This window comes from Lolium rigidum, chromosome 7 (assembly GCF_022539505.1).
Source record: "Lolium rigidum isolate FL_2022 chromosome 7, APGP_CSIRO_Lrig_0.1, whole genome shotgun sequence".
Lineage (NCBI taxonomy): Eukaryota > Viridiplantae > Streptophyta > Magnoliopsida > Poales > Poaceae > Lolium > Lolium rigidum.
Genome location: NC_061514.1, coordinates 231,218,259 through 231,241,082, shown reverse-complemented (window position 1 = coordinate 231,241,082; position 22,824 = coordinate 231,218,259). Strand labels below are relative to the sequence as shown.

General features: G+C 44.7%; 1 protein-coding gene across 2 annotated transcripts; it reads right to left on the bottom strand.

Annotated features, from left to right (window-relative positions):
• Nucleotides 1-1,052: 1,052 nt before the first annotated feature.
• On the bottom strand, nt 1,053-16,380 carry LOC124670009 (protein GRIP). 2 transcript variants are annotated; one of them, XM_047206530.1, is made up of 22 exons: nt 15,321-16,380; nt 14,129-14,244; nt 13,668-13,837; nt 11,973-12,066; nt 11,359-11,445; nt 11,182-11,262; nt 10,828-10,953; nt 10,160-10,268; nt 10,008-10,087; nt 8,775-8,903; nt 8,591-8,691; nt 7,650-7,783; nt 7,463-7,560; nt 7,260-7,379; nt 5,751-5,778; nt 4,258-4,310; nt 3,859-3,930; nt 3,724-3,771; nt 2,118-2,223; nt 1,982-2,040; nt 1,311-1,466; nt 1,053-1,252 (listed from the first exon to the last, which is right to left on the bottom strand). In XM_047206530.1, the coding sequence occupies exons 1-21, from the start codon at nt 16,162-16,164 to the stop codon at nt 1,356-1,358; spliced, it is 2,766 nt and encodes a 921-aa protein (XP_047062486.1). In that variant the 5' UTR covers nt 16,165-16,380; the 3' UTR covers nt 1,053-1,252; nt 1,311-1,355. The 2 variants fall into 2 exon arrangements, with proteins under 2 accessions (XP_047062486.1, XP_047062485.1); XM_047206529.1 differs by having other exon boundaries at nt 1,053-1,466.
• Nucleotides 16,381-22,824: the final 6,444 nt, after the last annotated feature.

Here is a 22,824-nt window from a genome sequence, read left to right as displayed (position 1 = left end):
TACCGGTGCCTCCCTCCCTCGCGTCGTACGCCTACGGTGGCGCCTCCTCCTCGAGTGCGGGGAGCAGCAGCTGCCGCTGTCATCGCCGCACTCCCTCTCCACCGCCTCCCTCTCCTCGAGGGGAATCCGAAGAAAAAGACGGCGACAAGGGAGTTGACGGCGACTTCATCACCTCCGATGAGGCCGAGGCGCGCGTCCTCGCGCGGATCTGGGAGCAAGTGCTCGAGGAGACAAACGCCGCCAACTTCGAGCACACCATCTTGATCTCACGCGAGCAGGCAGCCACGGAGGAGGCAGGTCACCACCTCATGGTGGCCAAGTGACTGAGGCTACTTGGGCTCAACGGTCAGCGCCAGGCCAAGGTGACCACCCACGATTAAGCGAGGCTTGCCCAGAACGAGGAATCCCGCCAATGGTGGGCAACGATGAAGGACCAACATCGTCGAGAAGCTTCAACGACACCAACCGTGATGTTGCACCGCTAGATGCGTGAAGCAAGGGCGAAGTGGCGAGCTCAGGAGGCGGCGGTTAAGGGAAAGAACGACGACGAGGCAGGCCCGACACGCGCCCCAACCGATGATCCGAAGACTAGAGTCTATTTTAGTTTATTTCAAATTGTGTTCAAACTTTTGTAAATAAACCTTAATTTAAATGAAATTTCAAAATTCATTTGCATTTGTTTGTTCATTTATTTTTTTAAGACTCTTATCGGGGTTGTTGGTGTGTGCAACTTCTTCCCAAATCGGGGAGCAAGTGCCTTAGCCCCCAATAGGACACTCCGGCGGCTCCTTTGGTTGCGCCGATGGAGAAGCTCTTACTACACGGGAATCGCCAGTACTACCTCCAGCATGTTACGTCGAGTTTCTTTTTTTCAGATAACAACGCTGGAAGCCTGTAACTGCTTGTTATTTTCTGAACCATGCTTCAGATCACCTTAACCGTATGATTCATACAAGATAATGAACGTTTACAAGATGCCACAGCAACCATGAAGCATCGGAACTAAATCTTCAGAACCACTATAATACTGATATTCCGCAGTCATTCCAATAGCAAGAAAAGAACGCACGTAGGCCAACTAATCAAAAATTTCCAAATTAGTAGTATGATTCAAGAATGCCCTAAGTGTTATGTAATTGTACAACAATTTCTACAGAAAAAAGATTTTCACTTCGAGCATGAAACTGCTTGTAGCGAAATCATATATAGTTATGGTTTTCTATACACTGCTTTACAGAAGGTAACAAGACATGGGAAGCCCGCAAACAAAAGAATGTCACCTTCTACAATCAGTAAAACTGCTGGGATATATGGATCACCCTGCGGATCTTCACAACCACTGTCTTGTACCACTACTAGAATGTGAATCTTCCAAAGAACGAGTTTGGTGTGGATCCACCATCTGACAATGCAGTGGCTGGCGACGAAGCCACAGTTGAGAGGACGCCATGTTGGCACTTGTTGAGCTGCCAAGTATCAAGAATGTCAAATTATCTCATTCAAAACGGCATAATTGGTAGGTTTCCATAGCAGGTATATATAACAGTCAAGAAAATTTATAACCACTGAATAAAGGATGTCGTTGAAAACTTTATAGCAGGCATTGGCCTAACGGGCTGGTTTTATAAGCTAGATAAATTATGAACAGTTCTTGTAAGAAATTTGCTCCGAAAAGTGAACCCTTGTCAGAAGTATCGAAGCAGTAATCCATGCATCCAGCAATTCAAGTCAGTCTCCAAGGTGAACAACTATACCATAAGTACCATTACACTTGGTGAACGCTTAAATTCTGCAAATCTGAATTGGAAATGTAGCTTTTAATGTTTATGTTACAGATATTTCATATGATGCTTATTAGCGTAGTCCCATATCCTTAATGAATATAACACTTCCCCACAACCTACACAATACTTGAGTAAATTCAACATGTGCTGGAATAACAAAAACTAGGAACCTATATACCGGAAGTTACAGGTTTTACCTCGTCAGGACTGAACTGTAGTAGCGTCGCAACCACAGGTAGCAAGGCCCCCACTTCCCCTGTGATAAAGGAAATCAAACCGATGTTTCATATCATCTGTCAATTAACAGAAAAATAAGCAGTAGAAATCATATACCTGTTTCAAGAAGCTTTAAGATCACATTTTTTAAATATGTCATATCTATTCCTTCCCGCTTTTGTGATCTCTCCATATTCCGAAGCTCTGTCTTCAGCATTGCTTGCTGAAATACAAATTTTTTAATAGATCAGGTAACAATAACAGGTCACGTTGAATTAAAAAATGCCAAGATTCATAGGAACATCAGATGGGTAAAAGATATTTTTTTGTTAACTATAAGTTCTTACATCTGTATTTTATTTTATTCCTAAAATTAACATTACGTTGATTGTCATAGCAACAGGGTAAACGGGGAACAAATTCTGGGAGTTCAATTTTGCACCTGGTATGGAAATGTAGGAAGTACGAATCTAGTTGAATCAACCGATAAACAGTACACGACGCATGTACATAAACTGTAATTACTTGCCCATTACTTCATTGACTTGCATGAAACTCCCATCGCCAGATTCCAGAACACCCTCGAATATGCAACTGGGTAATAATTTAGTGGCTCAAAGACAAAGCTTCTATTCCACTGTACCCCAATGCTCACATAATAAAATTAGAATATGATATCATTCAGACTTAAGAATGTATCATGATGAAAAATCACCCGAGAATTAATCACAGACCAATCAGGAATAATGTGAAGACAGTTTGCACTAAAATTTTAATTGTCAACAATTTAGCAAAGCCAATTATATAATTTTGACCGGAACAGAATCGAGGAACAGATAATGAAGGAAGATGACTTCAGTATCACTAAAACGAAGTACAGGAGTAATAGTTACGGCAGAACTACTTTCTGAGATAAAAAGGCTTCAGCCTTAAGCGAATGTACTTCAGGCTTAGGAACAATGGTACAGCTAAGATTTAATTTCACACAAAAAAAACACATATAAGGGCAATAATATCGCAAGACTCCACATTCAAGTTCAATTTAACATATTACATATTGAAGATCATATTCTAAAAATATGAAACCACTTGGCTGCTTAAGTCATGGCGGCCCCCCTTTCAACACATAACAGCATGGTCCCACTAGAAAGCTGCCACACACACACACACACACACATCAAACGCGGGACCTACAAGGCACACTCCCACTGCCCACAGGCTTGTAAATGCCAAACTCCATTATGCAGCCCGTGTTTTCTTCTGCTTGTTTTACTATGGCGATGATCGAAACTCCAATTATTTGGAAGATTGGCAACGTTTGACAACTAAATCGAACTCCAGATAATTTTCAAATGAACTGAATAACTTTTGTAAATGGAATCATTATTTTTACATCAATTGGTAACAAGCTATACCGTAACAGATAAATTAATATATATTCTTGCCCACAACACCCACCCCTGACTGGTGACCATGTGTAGATTCATGAAATAGAAATTTCAGTGTGCAGTTTAGTGAGCTCTGTGCCTCATCCATTATACGCGTAGTTTTGCCTGAATGTACTCCATGAAAAAAATGAAAAGGTTGGTATTTGCGAACTTAAATCATATTTCGGATAATCAAATGGCATTTTTTGTTTGAAACTTTAAATTGATCAGCGCATTCCAATCAAGGCTATGCAACTAACGTAGGTGTCAAAAGAGAAATTTTGTTGAGTCCCTACCTGCTGATCATGAAGACGGTTTTCACGCTCAAGCTCCTCAATTTCTTGCTGCACAAAGCAAATAAAAAGAATCACGTGGCAGCAACACGGAAAGAACAGAAGAACAAAAAAAATGCCTGCGAAGCTGAGACTGACTTGAAGCGCTAAGATATGCCTCTGTGACTGGCCCAATTCTTCTTCCCTTTGAGCTTGTTGTCGTGCAAGAAGCTGAAATGTACACCATTGTAAGCTGAAAATTGTGAAATGCCTCATCCTAGTTGTTATCCATTTCATCAAACTATTGCTGATTAGCAAAGTTTTATAACTTGGATAAGTAACTGGAAAAAAAAATGGGTACATCATGAGAACGTCATCTCAAGGGTGCAAGCCGAATTAAATACATGAACCATCTAAGACAATACAGGAATTGTGATTGCAAATTTATAGTATCCATTAGATTCTGGCAACATTTACTAGCAATTTCCTACTATATCTTTTAGGAAAATAGCTTATTTGAACATGACATTACTGTGTTAAAGAAAAAGATGACATTACCAGAATTTGCTGCTCAGCCAATTCAATGCTCAGTACATCCTGTTTAACATGTCCTGCAAATAAAAATAGTGCTAAGTGCCAAATTTTAACCATTCAAATTATGAAAAAACATACTCCCTCTGTTCCTAAAAAAGCTTCCCTACTTTGTTTAGATACGAAGGTATATAGACATGTTTTAGCTATAGATTCATCCGTATCTAGAAAAAGTTGTGAAGCTTTTTTAGGAATGGAGGGAGTAGTAGATAATAGAAAATGAAGCACAATATTGGAATTAATTCCAAAAAACCACCACATTACAGCATCAAGTTTGAAAAACCACCACTATTCGTCGAAATTGCAAAAATCCACTGGTATTGCGAGAATTTGTTGCAATGTGCACTGATTCGCTATTTTAGCTCCGTTAACACGAAATCTGACAGCGGGTCCTACTGTCAGTGGTGACGTGGCAAGGACGCTTGCGGTAAAGGTGACAAATGTTAGACTAACTGTTACTGTTGGACTTTTTTGCAAAATTTCCTGTCTCCACGAAAAAAAGTCCCATGAAGGGAATTCTCCTGTCGCCCCTGCCGGAGTTCGCCGCCGCCACCCTCTGCCGGAGCTCACCGCTGTCCCCTGCCCGAGCTCTCCGTGGCCATCCCCTGCCAGCACCAGCTCGCCTCCGCGTTACTACCATGGCAGCGGCTCCCCAATCATCACCTACCACCAACGCCATCACGTCACCGATTGATTCCGGCGAGCGCAGGTTTCAGACCTCCGCGCGAGCGCCCGAGCACGCACGGAGAACCGCCTCGCCGCCTGGAGCTAACTCGCCGAAGGAATCGGCTAGAGACGCTCCCAACTGACGCGACCATCCTTGTCTTCCAAAGTCAGGCCGCCATCGATCTGCTCGCCTCTGAGCTTGAGCTCCGCTAGGCGTCGCATCGGCTTATGAGCGGCAGGGCTAGGCAGGGGAGGGGCTGCGAAGGTGGCCGGAGCCGGGCGACGGTCGCGTGGCTTGATTGCGTCACCGATGACGGTGAGGGTAGGTGGCAGGAACGAGGCGACGCAGATGGGCAAGGTGGGCACCGCTCTGTGGCCTCCGGGATGCAGCGGATGGGCTAGCGAGCCGAGGACGGCACCGTCCATCACCGGCGGTGAGCATCGTACGGCCACGCACCGGACACCACCGGACCAGCACAGCGGCCGGAGGCCCATGTGCCACGCATTGCAGTTCCCCATCCTGGCAGGCCCTCCATTTTTTATAGAAAGACCCTCAGATGTTAGATTTGTCTGCGTTTGTCCTCCCGACTATTACCGTTGTGCCACGTAGCCTTGACAGCTCATCAGAAATCTTCTTAACACGGTTAAAATCAACCACCAGTGCACATTGCAACAAATTCTCACAATACCGGTGGATTTTTGCAATTTCAACGAATAGTGGTGGTTTTTTGAACTTGATGCTGTAATGTGGTGGTTTTTGGAATTAACTCCACAATATTGAGGAAACCAATTACCTGGGCTTTGATTCTCACCATTGCTGACCTGTAACATCAATGCAATACTCTCATCAGCAAATTCGAAACCATCTAAATATATTTACAAATAATGTAATGTGCCGTATAGAAGAAAATTCTTACATGATAATGAATATAATTATTGAGCAGTTTGGTCAGCATAATGTTGATTTAATGGTCAGTTGGAAGTAACATTATTTTAATTCTCCACAGTTAAGGGACTGCATGGTTTGATGTTGCTTTCCAATGACTAGGCAAGCTCAAAATATTGGCTACCAAATTGTGTTGCCAACCTCGGCAGGACCAAAAAAATTGGCTACCAAATTGCTAAGGTCAAGGTTCCAACTTTTTTGGCAAGTGTTGGCATTGGTTTGCCAAAGCACTGGATGCAAAAAGTTTGGCCGTAAACCATTTAGACAAGTTTAATTTGTGTCATCACAGAACCCTTTAGTTGTCATTTGTGAAAAAGAAAGAGTAGAACACTTGTACGGACTTGTTTTCTTTAGTGGACATCATGATGCAACATGCCGATGAGGATTCACATCTTACAGTTAGTAGAATCTAAGGATATAGTGATAGAGATTAAAAGAAGAGTTGATACATAGATTTTGTACCAGGGGTACCCATGTGATTCCATTTTTACTCCCGTTAGTGTTGTTCAGATAACCCATAGAACTGTTATTTTTGCTCAATTTACTCCTTCAAGTATGGAATTGTGGACGTTAGACCCAGATGAGGTTCATGGAGGAATCCTCGAGCAGAGGCAACAACAAAGGTGTGCAAGGCTAAGGTTTTACTCGGGTTCGAGGTCAGGGAGCAGAATGTGGTGCCACCTGACCTCTCAGACAGGCCACACTGCTTGGAGAGAGAGAGAGAGATAGAGGCATGAGAGATTTGGAGGAAAAAGATTAGGATCTTCTGTCGCATTATCTGATGGTTAATATGGTTATTGGATAATTTCGAGGATATTCGGCGTTGAGCTTATGCATGGACCAGTGTCTATGGGCTGAGAAACTTAGATGGCTAAATCAACAAAACAAGAGTGTGGTCACGTGGGTGACACATGCAAAACCATGGTCCACCCCAACGAAAACAATTGGTAAGATAGCCTGAGGGTTTGAGCCTTTGAGGCAATGGTCTAAACTTGGGACAGGTACAGTGAGCCAAAAATTAGTTTGGAGCTTATCCAAACAACAAGGATATGCTGAAGTGAGTAAACAGGACCTTTGTCCTTTAGATATAAATATATAAGAATTTTAACCAATAGGAGCTTGTTAATTGTTTATATGAATTCCTACCAAATAGAAAGAAACAAGAGAACATATGAGAACAAACATTAAGATTCAGCTCAAAAAAACAAACATTAAGATTTAGAAACTAATGCTACAAAAAAAAATTGCTGTGCACACTCACAGTATTTAGTCAGTGAGTGCCTAACATTCATGCGCTTTTTGCAGCTTCAATATAGGAAACAAAGATATCAAGAAGTGGGTTTACTAAATGACTCACTGCTGCTTTAGCCTCTAATGAATGATGAAGATCCTTGTTTTCCTTGAGGAGTTTAGCTATCTCTCGTTCCTTCTCTTCAATCATTCTATCAGAAATATCACGGAACGATTCGTGCTCTTCCTAAAAGAATCAGGATATATTAAGATACTGGATTGAAACACCACATGTGATAATAATAGTCATGCCACCGAGCAGGGATAAACCTTTAATTTCTCATATTTCAGTGTCCACTCCCCTAGATTCTTCTGAAGGTGGTCTTCAACATGGCCATTACTCTGATCCTTCATAGACTCACATTTTACTGCATTATCCGCGTTCATATTTCTTTATCAACAAAGCATATTAAGGGAGAAGGGGAAAGAATTCTGAAACACATTGTAGTTAACTTACATCTCCAGCTTTCCTCTAGACTTGCCAAATCTTTCTCCCATGATTCTTTTTCTGAGAGAAATTGAGAAGTAACAGAATCTAATGTTTTCATGACATTCTTTAGTTTTTTGTCCACATCAGCAAGAGCCAAATCCCTGTAAGGAATAAAGGTGAAATGTTTCTCAAATCAAGATATGCTTACAGGAAGTAAGTTGATAGTATTACCATATAGTACAGGAGTAGTGCCAAGGTATATATGAGTTAAGTGTCGACTCCATAGGGTAGTCGCGACTAGTACTCGACTGGTTGACTGTCACTCATAGAGTATACTTGCTACAAATACCAGACTACTGGTCTACAACACTACAAAATTGGAGGGAGAGAGACACAAGTACATGGCTACATCCTGAACCAGAAGAACATCTTGCTATCAGATTATCAGAGGCGCATGTAAGAAAGTGCATGCTCAGTCAGAACTTATAACCAAATAATAACTTCACAATGCTACCCTACACAGCAGCTAATGTGAGTACAAGTACGCACTGTACATACTAACTATGTACTGCTAGTCTGCTTCACACTAAGGGTTGATCTGTGGGCTCGCTAGGAAGTGTGGACTCAATCTGACATGCACTCACTCTGTTGGTGCACTAAACAATGAGTCGAGCGACTAGTTATGCTTGACTCTGAGTACTGACTCAATATATTAGCTGAGTGACTCTTAGTAGTTCTGCGAATACTGATTCTGAGATTTGTTACAGTAGTAGTATCGCAAACAAGGCGAGCTGCTTATATACAGACTATGTCAGTTAGTTCACTACTAAATAACGAACTAAAAGTAACCTGCCAAGTAGTATCTTAGAATAATTTCAGATCATGTACCATTTTGGTTATGGAGGTCATGTCAAAAACATCAAGAAATGGTCATATTATTCTGGTGCTTTGAAGCTAAGCCGCTATACCTTGCCTCAATCTCTTCGCGGTGCCTGGATTGAGCAGCTTGAAGGTCCTGGATGGCTTCATCTCGTTCCTCTAAGGCAGCTGCCACCTCCTTTTCAGCTTCCTGGATTACAGCAATGATGTTTGATCAAACAAGTACATATTTAACAGTTACATTATATATCTACGAAGAACGGAATGTCATACTCTTATTGCTTCTTCATGTGCTTTAACCAAATCTGAATTTTGAGCTGTGCTCAGCTCAGCATCCTTCTTTTGCAAAAGTGCATGTGCACGGATCTTGTACGCAGAAAACTCACTTTCCAGTCGACTGATCTGCATAGTTCAAAAGGCTAAATTTGGAGTTCTCGTCATAAGTGTTAGTTACAGAATAATTCAATGGTGTCTGCCAATGAAGTTCATCATGGTTTTGAAGGCGTTAAGGCGTCTTAGGGCGGTTAGGGGGCGCTCTGATGCCTAAGCGGTCGATTTTCCAAGGCGGAGGGCGGGCGCCTTGACGCCTAAGCGTCGCCTAGGCGATGTCTTAGGGACGCCTTTAAAACCATGAAGTTCATTAACATTAGGCAGTGTCATAATAACTGATTCAATAATATATCAAATGTTGTTTTACGCTTTAAAAAAATCATTGTGTGCCTAGAAAAACACTAAGGAAAATAGACTACAGATGAAACCCAACAGAAACATGTGGCAACCAAAGAGTGAATTATCTGATATATTAATTATTGAATCATTTGATAATAATAATAATAATAATAAAGTCACATGTTTCAGTAAAACTTCACAGTACCATTCAATAATATATATCAAATGTTGTCAAAGCATTTTGTACCAAGCAAGTTTGGGTTACGCTAGAGATGAACCCAACAGAAACATGTGGCAACCAAAAAGTGAAGAGAGAAAAAGTAAATAGTGTACAAGTAAAAGGTACAGTATCACGTTGTCACCGACTTACAAATCAATTGTGGTGCCAGGAGGTAAGGCATGTGCTATATACCTTTAATTTCCAGGGAGTAAGGGCAAATAAATGAATTTTCAAAAATTAAAAGTTTTTTTGGGTGGGGTGGGGGTCCGTGAGCTCGGTCAACTGGCCGCTGAGCTAATACGCAGTTCCGACACAATTAAAAACATGCTACGTGGGATGTGATAGATCGATACTGTAAATAACTGGAAGCTTGGTTAATGGGTATAATCTCATAAACTGTGCGACCCAGGACTAGAATGGAAGAGCTAGATAGTTTCAATGTGTAGGCTTGTATTCTATAGAGCAAGCAGAGATCGCCAAACAAAACTGACTGAACTTATAGATACAAAAATGCCTTAGGCAATGAATCAATGTATATCTACTACGCAAAGCTTTCCAGTGCACGTGCAGATATTTGACAAGTTACTTCATTCAGTAAGATTTAAAATATAGTTTACCTCCTCCTTTGCAGAAATTAGATCACAATCTTTGGTTTGAAGCAATTGATTTTGTCTTGACAACTCTGACTCCAATTGACCTGCAGAATATCCAAGTGTATAATGCATTATTATTACTCCAAGAACAAAATAGAAAGTTTGGGTGGACTTACATCTAACTTTGTCAGATTCTATCTCAGATCTACGACATGCACTTTCTGATGCTTCCAATTTTTCCTTAAGGGATTCATGTTCCGCTTCCCAGAGTTGCCTTTCTTTTTCCTGAGTGATTATCAGTTGGGATCATTTTGGTTAGTGCATCCAACTCTAAGACTTCATAAGTGGAAATTAATTAGAAGTCTAAAATATTATACTGATGTATGGTGACAAAAAATACTACAGAGAGAGGTAATAAGCTCCTTTAATCAGTCACTTCTCAAGTAAATTGACACAAGTAATTTAAGGGTAAGTCACTATACAAGACAAAAACTATAACAAACCAGGCAGGCACACTTAGAAACAAAAGGTTGCATCGACAGATCATGATGCAACATGGTAAATTTATGTGAATTATAGCTGTTTAAATTTTTTAACATAAGGCTAACCAATATGATCATAGGTTTGGTGTCACAGGAGATGACATTTTATTCAGTGATTCTAATGCCCACACTACATGTGAACAATAGTATTTCACCAGTGTCCTTACAGAATGATTCATCACCATTTTCAGAAGATACTAATCAGCATATGTACTATAGATACTGAAGATGCCTACAATTTTGGTGTCTAACATATTAATAACCACGAATGGAGAGAGTTGGCACAAGATAGGGTGACATACATGTTGACCTTTTAGATGAGCAAGCTCGCCTTTAATCTCCTCCAAGGTAGCTTTAAGTCGGGCAGCTTCACCGGTTGATGCTGCTTCAATTTCAGTTATTTCTGTATCTTTCTCTGCGAGTACCATCTGGAATAGTTTAATTATAAATTAAATATTCCAACAGACTATGGATGTTTCATCTAATCAAACATTTATTTTCAGCATGCTGAGATTTATCTTCGTCAGCTAGTGAATATTTTGGCAACAACAAATCACATCAGAAAACGGTAATGCTTGAAAGCATTTCTGTGGTATATCTCAGATACAGGACATAGCTTATATGTGACACAATGATCTCTTCATTGGAATTAATACCTGCAGTGAATGAATCGTTTCAGATGCCTTTGTCCGCTCTGCGGAAACCTCAGCTAGCTGTGCTTCCAAGCTCTCTAATTGCTGAAGACAACAAAGAAGCCACATTCAGTGCCCTAAGTATCAATACTTTTGCAACATGGCATTATAATATTTCCTTTCTGCTTTTCTTTTTCTTACCTTCTGGTGCTTAGTAGCAAGCTCTGAAACTGATGCATGCCTCTTTTCTTCCGCAGACTGCATTGATCCTTGGATTTGCTCTAGCATCTTTATAAATATCACATGTTCACATGAGTTCATTTCAGTTGCAAGTGTTTCATTAAAAAATGTCAAAACACTGTTAGATTTCAGGTTATTTTAGCTCATAAGAATAACTAATAGTTAACTCTAAGCATGGGTATCAACTAGCAACATTCAAAGCTAAGCATATATTAAACTGTTGAAATGAACGGGAATATCATGTTTGGTTATTTCAGCTTAGTCTGAGAGTGCGAAAGTTAATTTGGGAAACACAATAAAACATGCGATTACTTTCACTCAATCAGCATTCAGCATCATAAAAACGCACCTATCCCCATTTCCACCCTCATAGGTGGTTTTGAGGGTTGGCACCTACTCATATGAAGTATGAATACAACTTCCAGAATTTGAAGTTGCGCACCCTTGCAACTCTTTTATCTTACAAGATCATGTGACATGTGACTATTATGTTCTCTTGCGTTTTTTAAGATCATAGTCCATCTCTCTCAGTTTGAACAACAATAAATTATGACCTTTTTGTACATGTTCCATACCTGCTCTTTTTCAAGCATCGACTGTTGCAACTTCTCAAGGGCATTGTTCCTGGCCTCCAAAGCAAGCCGTGTCTCATCAAAATTTGATCTTAACCTATACATGATTTGCATCCACTAGTAAGACATGTATCATTGTATAATAAACATGCTAATTGCAGCAGATAAGCATCAGCAAAGTTGCTTTTACATGAGTAACAGATACGAGCACATGACTAGCTATTATTGGAGGAGCTGCAGGATTCATATAGTAGAAAGGTAGTTTTACTAATTTTACAAGATAGTTTGCACATTGTTGTGTGCACAATCCACATTGTAAAGGGTTCATTTTTAGTCCAAAGCATGCTAGGCTGGAACTTTCCACCCATGTTGATCCTGCTCAGCGTGCATCACCAATCTTCTCTCTCTTTCCCATTCCCTCCCTCCCCTGACCCTTACCACCAGGCACTGTGCTTGTGCAATTGCTACATAGCATCATCTCTACTTCCTTCTGCTCTCTCAAAGATGACACAGAAGCTGGTTACAGGAGACAGGCCTGCTGGAGTCAGGGTCAGGAGAGAAGTGGCTATAGAAAGTCAGCCATGCTCCCCTGCTTCATTGTTGCCTACAAGGTCAAGGCTAAAGAAAGCTCCATTAGCTAATTGTGGTTTCCGTTTATCTGAATTCAGATGGACTGAGTTTCCACTAGTCACTAACTGTTAGCTAGGCTGCTTGCCCAATCAATCTTAGCGTGTTCCTTTCTTGCTTCACTGCATAATGTAGGTAACAACCCAACCTACCAAATCCAGGGTCAAAGAGGATGCTGGCTGTAGAGGCCAAATTCGGAAGCAGCAACACAGGGTAGAAAGGTCAAAGCGCGTCATCACTAGAGGAGTAGCACCGCTCATTGCCAACGACCACTACTAGTTCTTCAGATCCAGCTACAATGGATTATCACCACCTGGCTTCCTCTTCCCTGGAGTGTCTGGTGTGCACACTTGCTTGGTGCTAGACATGACGGTGATGTGGTGGAGAGTCGACGGAAGAGAGCGCAAATTTGGGAGGTGAGCTTACAGACAGGTTGGGTTGATTTGCCAAAATTATTTGCTTCATTAATTTAAGAGTTTTGTGCACAAAATGTAGTACTAATAAGTAGGAACAGATTCCCCACTGCAAGAATTGGGCCAGTAGGTCAACTCAGTTTCATCATACCTTATATCTACCAGTCAATGGATCTTTTGTAGTGGGGAGTTTTAATTGGTTAGTGGAAGGAAGCTCTATATAAGCCATTCCAAAAATTATTATTCTTGTTTCAGATGAATGATGGACATGTTGGGCCAATCAACTAAAACTATTTGCTTCACTAAGTTAAGAGTTCATCCCCACTAGATGGAATTGGGCCACTAGGTCAAATCAATTTCATCCTCGACCTTATATCTAGCAATTAAAATGGCATCTCTAGTAGTTGGGAGCTTTTAACTGATTTATGGCAGGAAGGCTCTACATAAGAGGTCTTGACATTGCGATGGACATTAAGCAAAAGATGAATCAAGTAATTCTCCTAGTCCCTCAAATCCCTGCCGTGCCTCTGATCTTTAGCTGGCCAATCTACATTGTACATGATTCAATACGTGCCCCCGTCACCTAGCAGCTAGCACCGTTGTACTTTAAGTCATGTACATGACAACATTGTACAGTGAGACAAGTGCATGTACTCACTTGCTGTTCACAGTCCGCAATTGCTGTCTTTCAGCATCCATTGCACGTAAAGCCTCACTAGCCTGGTGACGAGCACGTTCCAGTTCCTGTTGTGCAGCTACTTGCAGAGAAGCAGCTTGCTCAGCCTTCTGGTTAATTTCATTAAACCGAGCTTCCAGATCATCTTTTTCCTGTTAAGAATGAAAAACTGAGTCAAGAATGAACAATACAATCAAATTCTTCTTGATTCACATCATTTAATGCGTGAGACTTGAGTTGTCTTAAACGCCTTTCTAGTATGCAAAAAAAATGATAAGCATTGATTTGGAGCAACTTAGAAGCAACATGCAGCAAGTAGTCAAATTTTAGAGCTCGCAAGAGCAGATAGTGAGTTATTTCCAGACTGATGGCATAAACCAAAGATTAGAAAGTAATATATTTACTATTCTCAGGTTAATGTACAGAGGTCAAAAGTGGGTTACCTTCTGTATATCTTGTATACGTTGTTTTGCACGCTTGTGAAGCCTCTGGAACTTGGTATCCAACTCAACATATTTGTCATCTCGTTCTTTTAGTTCCTTTTCCAACTTCAGTTGAGCTACATACATGGAACTAATGATGATTTAGATTCTAAAAATGGCAATGTATAAAGGTCAGGAAAAAATAAAATGCTGGCCGCATTTCACATAAACAGGTGCATTCTAATGAAGCTAAAAAAGGTCCCGCAGTAAATTTTGCCATTATTCGGAGAAGCATAGTAATCTGAAGATAAATAGTTTACACAAGTTTGGTGGGTGTTTCACGTTCGCACTCCCTATGTTAAATATCTGGTTAGTCCACTGTAGATAGGTCAAGATTAAACTGTTCGCACTGCGAGTATCTGGTTAAAGAAACTACAATCAGGGAACAAGGACAGAAGGTGTGCATAACCAATAGCAGACTAGAAGATGATGGAGTGCAGAGAGTATTTGTTAGCATGAGTGCATGACATGTAGAAATGGAAGCTTTCAGGGAGCACACAATTGTTTAAGATTGCCTGTGATCTATTGGAGTCAAATAAAAGGTTTTAGCTCCATAACAGTTATCCATCAGGTGTCAGGTGATATGGGAGTTTTGATCATTACTATTGTACCCCTTCACCCGTACATTTTTCTACTGAGGTTTTCTCCACTGCATACATCTGAACTCTGAACGTATACCCCACTAAAAAGATGGATTCACTTTCTTGCAAGTTGTAACGCCAGACTTATGAGTGTCCCCTGATCAAAGAAATGTGGAAGCCCCAATTCTTGATGGGTTCACTAATCATTTCTTCATTCAAGAGACGATACTGAGCAGGAAGAAAACGAATCGAGGGGACATGGAGCAGGGAAAACTGGAAGAGTCGAGTCGATCAACCAGGAGGTGTATGGTAACTAGTAGCCTAGTACAGGTAGTGGGTTTTCAGATGTGCGTCGTATCAAGCTGGCAAGTAAGCTAAGATTACAGTTCGTAACGTGTGGCAAATTAGGAAGTAATAAAAGTAAGCTTAACAACAGTGCAGAAGTTATCACACAGTTGTTCCCGTCCTAAGGCTAGAGCAGTGAGATTTAAACAATGGAACACGTGAGGCATTCCAAATTCCAGCAACAGTAGCGGCACAACATCATAGCGCCAGAGAGAGTAGCAACTAACCTTGGTTGAGCTTGGCCGTGAGCTCCTGGACCTTGCCGTCGGCCTCGGCGTAGGACAGGTTGACGTGCTCAAGGGCCGCCTCCGCGACCTTCTGCGTCTGCTTCTGCTCCTGGACCTCCCTGCTCAGCCTCTCGACCTGCTCCTTCAAGCTCCTGACGAGCTCGGAGCCCTCCTCGCCCTCCGTCCCACTGCCTCCCCCCACCTCGGGGCTGCTCGCTGGCTGCTGAGCAGCGGCGATCTGGGACTTGAGGTGCTCGTTCTGGATACTGAGCTCCGTGACCTTCCGCTCCAGCTCTTTGCGCGCCCGCTCCGCCTCGCTCCTGCTCGCCCCTTCGTCTTCTCCCGCTACCGCTACAGCGTCCGTTCCCGTGTCCGCACTCTCTTCGTCTACTGGCGCCGCCCTCTCTCCGTCCACCGTCGCCGCAGTAACTTCGTCCACCGGCGCCGCACTAACTTCGTCTGCCGCCGCCGCAATCTCTTTCTCCGCCGGCGGTGTCGCACTCTCTTCGTCCACCGGCGGTGCCGCAATCTCTTCCTCGGCCGGCGGTGCCGCAATCTCTTCGTCCGCCGCCGGCGAGGCAATCTCTTCCTCGGCCGGCGGTGCCGCAATCTCTTCCTCGGCCGGCGGTGCCGCAATCTCTTCCTCCGCCGGCGGTGCCGCAGTCTCTTCTTCCGCCGGCGGCGCGGCAACCTCTTCCTCCTCCTCCGGAGCCGCGGACTCTTCCTTCTGCGGAGGCGCAACGGCCTCCTGCTCCGGCGCCGGTGTCGCGGCGGCCTCTTCGGGATCCATCTTGGCCGAACCGGATCTGGCTCTGCCCCGGCCGCGGGATCGTGGTCGGGGCATCAGGAGGGATCGGAGAGACTGGCCGCCGAAGGAATGAGCTGGGCTGGATTGGCTAGGAGTGGGACTGGATTAGGGTTCAGCCGGATGACCGGAGCCTCGGTGGAGGCGGAGGAGATCGTCGTCGGTGGCGGTGGCGGAGGACAGAGAGGGCTGACGACTGACGAGTGGGTCCCGGGCCACAAGGCAAGTTGCCCTGAGACTGGGGAGTGGAGCTGACTCGGGTGCCTCCCGAGGTCAATATCACGTTTCCATTTGTACAGCTTTTCAGAAATGCATAGCACACTCTTTCGTTCCACGAAACGCATACATAGCACACGACTGAAATAATGTCGACTCGACATTTTGGACTAGTTCCAAACTAAAATTAGTAGGTTGTTATAAAATTCCATAAAATGTGTTTAATCGTAAATCGGAATAATAAAATTCTCCGAGCCAACACGTCCAACCAAAACATGGTACCTTCTCATGTATTTATGGCAAAGGATATCCCAGGATTTGTCATATTGATTTCTTGCAGGGATATCTGATCTTTAAAACTGTGACCTTTCTCGTAGAGATGGATTGTGCGTGCGACGTATATGTGAGCGTCTGAGTCTGTTGTGTGTTTCGAAAAAAAAAAAAGACGCAGCCAAAGATTTCCCTCATTCCTAAGAATACACCATACCCATTTTAGCATCAACTCTTTATTAAAGTGCCTAGAGACCAAGATGCCTATGCCCCCTCATCCTTTGGACATAATTATCAACCCATTTAACCATGTGATATTTTTAACGAACATTAGTATGCTACCATAAAAATCGCAATAGCTTCTTATCGAAAGTGTCATGCACTTCTTCCAGTAGGAGGTATAGCCCCATAATATATATATGGGAAGATTAGGTAAGCAGGTCCGGACCAAAAAAGAGCCGTATTTTCCCCTTTCTTCTCTCTCAGAGTGCTACAGTAGTTTGAGAGTCGACCCCGGTGAGCCGGGCCGACCCGAGGCTTTCCTCGATGGCGATGCCGGCGGGGTGAAGCTGAGGCGAGGTGCCGGAGTCTGTAGGATAGTTCCTAGATATTATATAGTTGTTCTTATGGTTTGTGTCGGCGTATGCCGTTACCTCGGCTTTATGCCGGGAGAGAGACTCCGGATCATGCGACCACGGTCTGGTGTCGTGGAGTCTTCTCCCTCCTCATCGTGGTGCTTCCATGGTCGCAGACGGATGCGATTGGGAGGGGAGACTCGCGAATCTCCACAAATAAGGTCGATTTTGCATGTCCTGATCTTGCGGGAGCGTTCTTCGATGGCCGTCGTGGAGGCGGGGCGAGGTGGCTTCTGCTGGGACCTGTTGACTTGCTATTTCGAGGGCTTCGCCGGTGGTTGGCGAGAAGAGATACTGCCCCAAGTCGGGAGGTGGTCGGGAGGCGGAGGATCTGGTGTGCCAGGTCCGGGATGCGACGAGCTCGGGGTGGTTCCCCGGTCGATGTTCTTCAGAGTCCTTATCAGCTCCGCGTTCTGCGGGCTTCCGATGCGGCTCTTAAAGCCCGTTTGGGCGATATGGCTCCGTCGTGTTCCTTGCCGGTGTTCGCCGGCGGTGAGTGGAGTAGTGGCTGGTTGCAGATTGGCCTCAGGCTTCTTTGTAATTTTCGTTTCTTCGAAGGGTCTTTCTGCAAAGTTCTTGTGTCGGGGCTTTTCTCGATCTTTCGAGGTGGCTCTAGCGTGTGTGCGTTGTAACGTACTATCTCTTTGAGTTGAACGCGTTGTCCTCTCTCAAAAAAAAAGATTGGGTAAGCAGGAGTTCTAACAGCTTTGCTCCATTTAGAAGTGAACCTAGCACGCCATGCTTCAGCCTTCGTACTAACCCGTCCAACCGAGATCCTGAATCAGGATCCTAGTATCCCGGATCAGCACCCCCAAATACGTAATAGGGAATGAGGCAAGGTGGCAATTAAGATTGTCAAATGTTCTCTACTTATCCTCGAGTGAATACCCCAAAACCACAACCTTGCTTTTATCAAGGTTGATTCTAGAGCTATATACAGTACAAGTCCCACAACTTGTCATCAACGTGCAAATTAGTCCCACAACTTGAAAAATGTGAACCCGCGGTACCACAACTTGTATCGAAGGAGTAAAATGGTCCCAAACCAATTGAAAGCCAACATGTGGCATTGTAAATTTTACGAAAAGAACCCCCCCTATTTTTTCTCTGGCCCAAATTGATGTTGGTGCTGCCTCACCATGTGGGTCCCACCTACCGGTACAATAAGAAACAATTAAAATTAATAAGTGTGAGTGGGGATTCGAACATAAAACCAACTGCCAGAATCCGGACGCATATACCCCAACAGCACAGACTACTTTGATGTAATTTCTAATAAAAAAATCATTAATATATAACTGAGGATTTTAACGTGAGAACCACAAGGACATCAACGCAAGGATATGATGTGGCTTTCTCGGCCATGAACTGCCTCAGCTTCGACAACTACAGGCAGCACCGTCGCATACAGGGGCACGATGTAAATGGACGTTGAGCTACCGTTTGCGTTCGCCCGAGCTGAAAATGCATCTGGTACCACCTTCAGCGGGGTGACGCATAGTGATCGGGCCTTCTGCGGCGACGCAAACTTGGTCCAAATATGCGTCAGGTTTGCGTCTTTGCGGACGCTGCGCGGATGCATCGGTCGTCCGCCAGGTCCTCGCACGGGTCCGCCTGGCAGGGGCACATATGCTTCGTCTTCCGCAGCATTACTTACGGGCGGCGCGCTGCAGATTTTCCAGGGCCGCGTTAATGGCACGCCTCGGCTTCCGCGAGCGTGCGCTGCTGGGCGGTGTCGCAGTGGCAGGGCATTGAAGGCGAGATGGCGTCCGAGCCTCTTAAAGTAACGCTGCCGGCGCCCATTTCTCCGACCACACCATTGTCAGAGCCCACACTATCCACCCGACCGATGCCATGAGGAAGAAATGATGGCCGTTGATGACCCACAAGTATAGGGGGTGTATCGTTGTACTTTCGATAAATAAGAGTGTCGAACCCAACGAGGAGCAGAAGGTGTTGACAAGCAGTTTCGATGAAGGATTCACTGTAAATGCTCACAGACAAGTTTTCAGGAGGTTTTGATATAGCAGATAAATAAAATACATGTCGAGGGTGCTCCTCGGCAATGCCCTCCGATAGGGGCTTAGGGTTGATGGAATCCTGCAAGCTGACACGAGACATCGGTTCACAGACAAGCGGGGAGAGCGATTTACCCAGGTTCGGGGCCCTCGATGAGGTAAAACCCTTACGTCCCGCCTGTCTGTTCTTGATTATGATGATAATGGGTTACAATGGGGTGCCGAATAGTTCGGCTGAGATCTCGTCGAGATGGCTAAGCGCTAAGGTGACCTAGCTTTAAGCTTCTGTTGGCTAAGATCGCTAAGATTGATTGTGTCCCTCGACAGCCCCTCTCCTGGCCTTTATATAGGAGGTCAGGTCTCAAGAGGTCCAATCGAGTACGACTAGGTTTACAGTAGATCTATCTCTAAACCTTCCTTGTTCGGCTCCTTCCGTGTCTTGTACTTCAAGGAATCTTCCGTTGCACCGCCCTAGTGGCCCATCTTGCCATCGAGTGCCTTCATGGGCCTCCAGCTAGACCGTATAGGGTGGAGCAACATTGGTTACCCGAAGGGTAGTGCCCACGTCAGTAGCCCCGAGTGTCTAGCCGAACATAGTTCGGGTAGAGACTGAAGCATGTCTTCTTCTGATGTCCTTCTCCTCGATCGTTCTTGTTTTCCTTCTGTTCGCATCATGTTCTTCTATCGGGTGCGCGCCAGCGCTCCCGATGGGAGTAGCCCCCGAGTCTAGGTACGGATGCTTGCAATCCGTGCGTAGACTCAAGTTGTACCACTCGAACATTTATTCTCTGCCGAAGTTTTTCCGCAAGTCTTCGTAGGTCATCCGATATATTTTCCTCATGCAAGGGATAATGAGTAACATGCACAACTTGTGTTGGTTAACTGCCGATGGCAAAACAATGTTACCCTACACAGAATCAAGTCCCCGGGCATGATCCTGGAGTGCGAAAAAGTTCTGTCGGGTGCGCGTCCAGCGCTCCCGATGGGAGTAGCCCCCGAGTCTGGGCACGGGTGCTTGCAACCGGGTGCAGACTCGAGTCGAACAATTATCCCTTCCTTCAAGGCCTTTTTTCTTCGAGTCCTCATTCTGTCGGGTACGCGTCCAGCGCTCCCGATGGGAGTAGCCCCCGAGTCTAAGTGCAGATGGTTTGCAATCTGTGCATAGACCCAAGTTCATCATCCGATACATTTTTATCCCTTCAACTGCCTTTGACAGTTCCTCATGACGTCATTGATGACGCTTTGCTAATATCTTGATTTTGACTGACAGGACGTAATCTGCTGGGCCTATTCTTTCTTTGCCTGGCCCTTTTCGCATAGTTACCAAGGTGTCTCCTCGATTTCTGCAATCTTTAATAGAAAAGATCCACTAAATGAACCGGTAGCAACGACACGTGCCTACACAGCTCTCAAGTTCTCCTCTCCTTAAAATCTCCAAAGGGCGAAAATCCCTAATCTTCTCCCACATTTTCCGTAGCATCTTCTCGTTCTTCTTCTTCCTCCCTTCGCTACTGCTGCGCCGCCACCACCGCTTTTCTGATCTTCCCCAGATCTCGCAATGGTGAAGAAAAAGAGCCTTACTGCCGCCGCCAGTTCTACTAGCGGAGGCGCCGCCGCCAAATCTTCCTCGAATCTTCTGAAGGAGAGTGCCCCGAACGCTCCTCCCCCAGCTCCGGCGCCGCCAGCGCCGCCAAGTTTGGTAGCCAAGCCCGGAGATTGGATAGCGTCAACCATCACCAAGCGTGACGAGAAGAGATCCCGAAGCCTGGGATTAATCTCCTCCGACGAGGGGAATGTGATCTTTCCAGGTGCGATTTCTCGGCCTAGTCCCCCTGCTGGCTTTACCGTGATGTTCTTGTCGTTCCTATATCGGGGTCTTTCGCTCCCCGCTCATGAATTCCTTCTTCACCTTCTGCGGACTTACGAAATCCAATTGTGGCAACTCACTCCTAACTCAATCCTTCACGTTGTCGTGTTCATTACCCTCTGTGAGGCGTTTTTGGGCATCGAGCCTCATTTTGGATTGTGGAAAAAGATCTTTTATGTAAAGAGGTACATCAGTAGTAATGGATCCTTCGTCACCGGAGGAGTGGGGTTTGTGGCTCGTTCGAAGGTTAATTATTTCAATTTCCCAATGAGAGAATCTGTGCAAGGGTGGAGACTGAAATGGTTTTATGTCAAGGATTCCCTGTCACCCGAATCCCAGCTTCCTTGCTTTGCCGACGTCCTCGAAGCCAAGCCTAAGAATTCCTGGAAGAACATTCTCTCTCCCGACGAAAGAGTAGCAGCCGATGAATTATTTGCCAAATTTCTTCGAATCAAAGAGGCCGACAGCCAAACTATGGTAGGCACAGAGGTGGCAGCGGTGTTCCTGAAACGTCGAGTCCAACCAGTCATGGCCAGAGTTCGCCCGATGTGGCTGTATTCAGGTCCAAAGGATGAAACCAGGATTAATCGTCGCCGAACTGTCGGAAAAGGAACTGCTCGATGAAGTCCGTCGCCTCACTTTCTTTAGTCAAGAAGACTCGATCCCATTGATATCTTCCTACACTCCTCTTGATGCGAACATCCACCACCGGAGGTAACTTCCCCTCTCAAATTCTTATTATGCTACTTTTACTTAGTCAATATAATTACCACTATTCTTATTTGTTTTTCTCTTCGACAGATCCCCATAGTCCCTGGAAATTTGCACGATTCACCAAACGATACTTCTGAAGGAAGAGGCTCCTCAGTACCCGTTGATTTTCACACTGTCGAGCATGCAGGCCTAGAGAGCGATCACAATGATCCGATAGATTCTGAAACTGTTCACACCGATCTTCCTCCCTCAGTCGATGACGCTTGCGACACAGAGGGATCAGTGCGTGATGATGACGCTGATACGTCTCCGACGTATCGATAATTTCTTATGTTCCATGCCATATTATTGATGATACCTACATGTTTTATGCACACTTTATGTCATATTCGTGCATTTTCTGGAACTAACCTATTAACAAGATGCCGAAGTGCCGATTCTGTTTTCTGCTGTTTTTGGTTTCGTAAATCCTAGTAACGAAATATTCTCGGAATTGGACGAAATCAAGACCCGGGGTCCTATTTTTCCCGGAGCCTTCCGAACACCCGAGAGCCGCCGGAGGGAAGCCCCGGGGGCCCCACACCACACCCGGCGCGGCCGAGAGGGGCCGCGCCGCCCTATGGTGTGGGCCCCCGAGCCCCTCCGAGGCTGCCCTTCCGCCTATTTAAAGCCTCCGTCGCGAAAACCCCGATGCGAAAAACCACGATACGGAAAACCTTCCGGAGCCGCCGCCATCGCGAAGCCAAGATCCGGGGGACAGGAGTCTCGTTCCGGCACCCTGCCGGAGCGGGGAAGTGCCCCGGAAGGCTTCTCCATCGACACCGCTGCCATCTCCACCGCCATCTTCATCACCGCTGCTGCTCCCATGAGGAGGGAGTAGTTCTCCATCGAGGCTCGGGGCTGTACCGGTAGCTATGTGGTTCATCTCTCTCCTATGTGCTTCAATACAATAATCTCATGAGCTGCCTTACATGATTGA

Excerpts from the sequence above, each read along its gene's own strand:
- LOC124670009 (XM_047206529.1), bottom strand. The coding sequence starts at position 16,164 with ATGCCCCGACCACGATCCCGCGGCCGGGGCAGAGCCAGATCCGGTTCG. Across the intron at positions 3,931-4,257 it reads TGGCTGAGCAGCAAATTCTG|CTTCTTGCACGACAACAAGC; the intron begins GTAATGTCATCT and ends TGTACATTTCAG. Across the intron at positions 3,772-3,858 it reads GGCATATCTTAGCGCTTCAA|CAAGAAATTGAGGAGCTTGA; the intron begins GTCAGTCTCAGC and ends TGCTTTGTGCAG.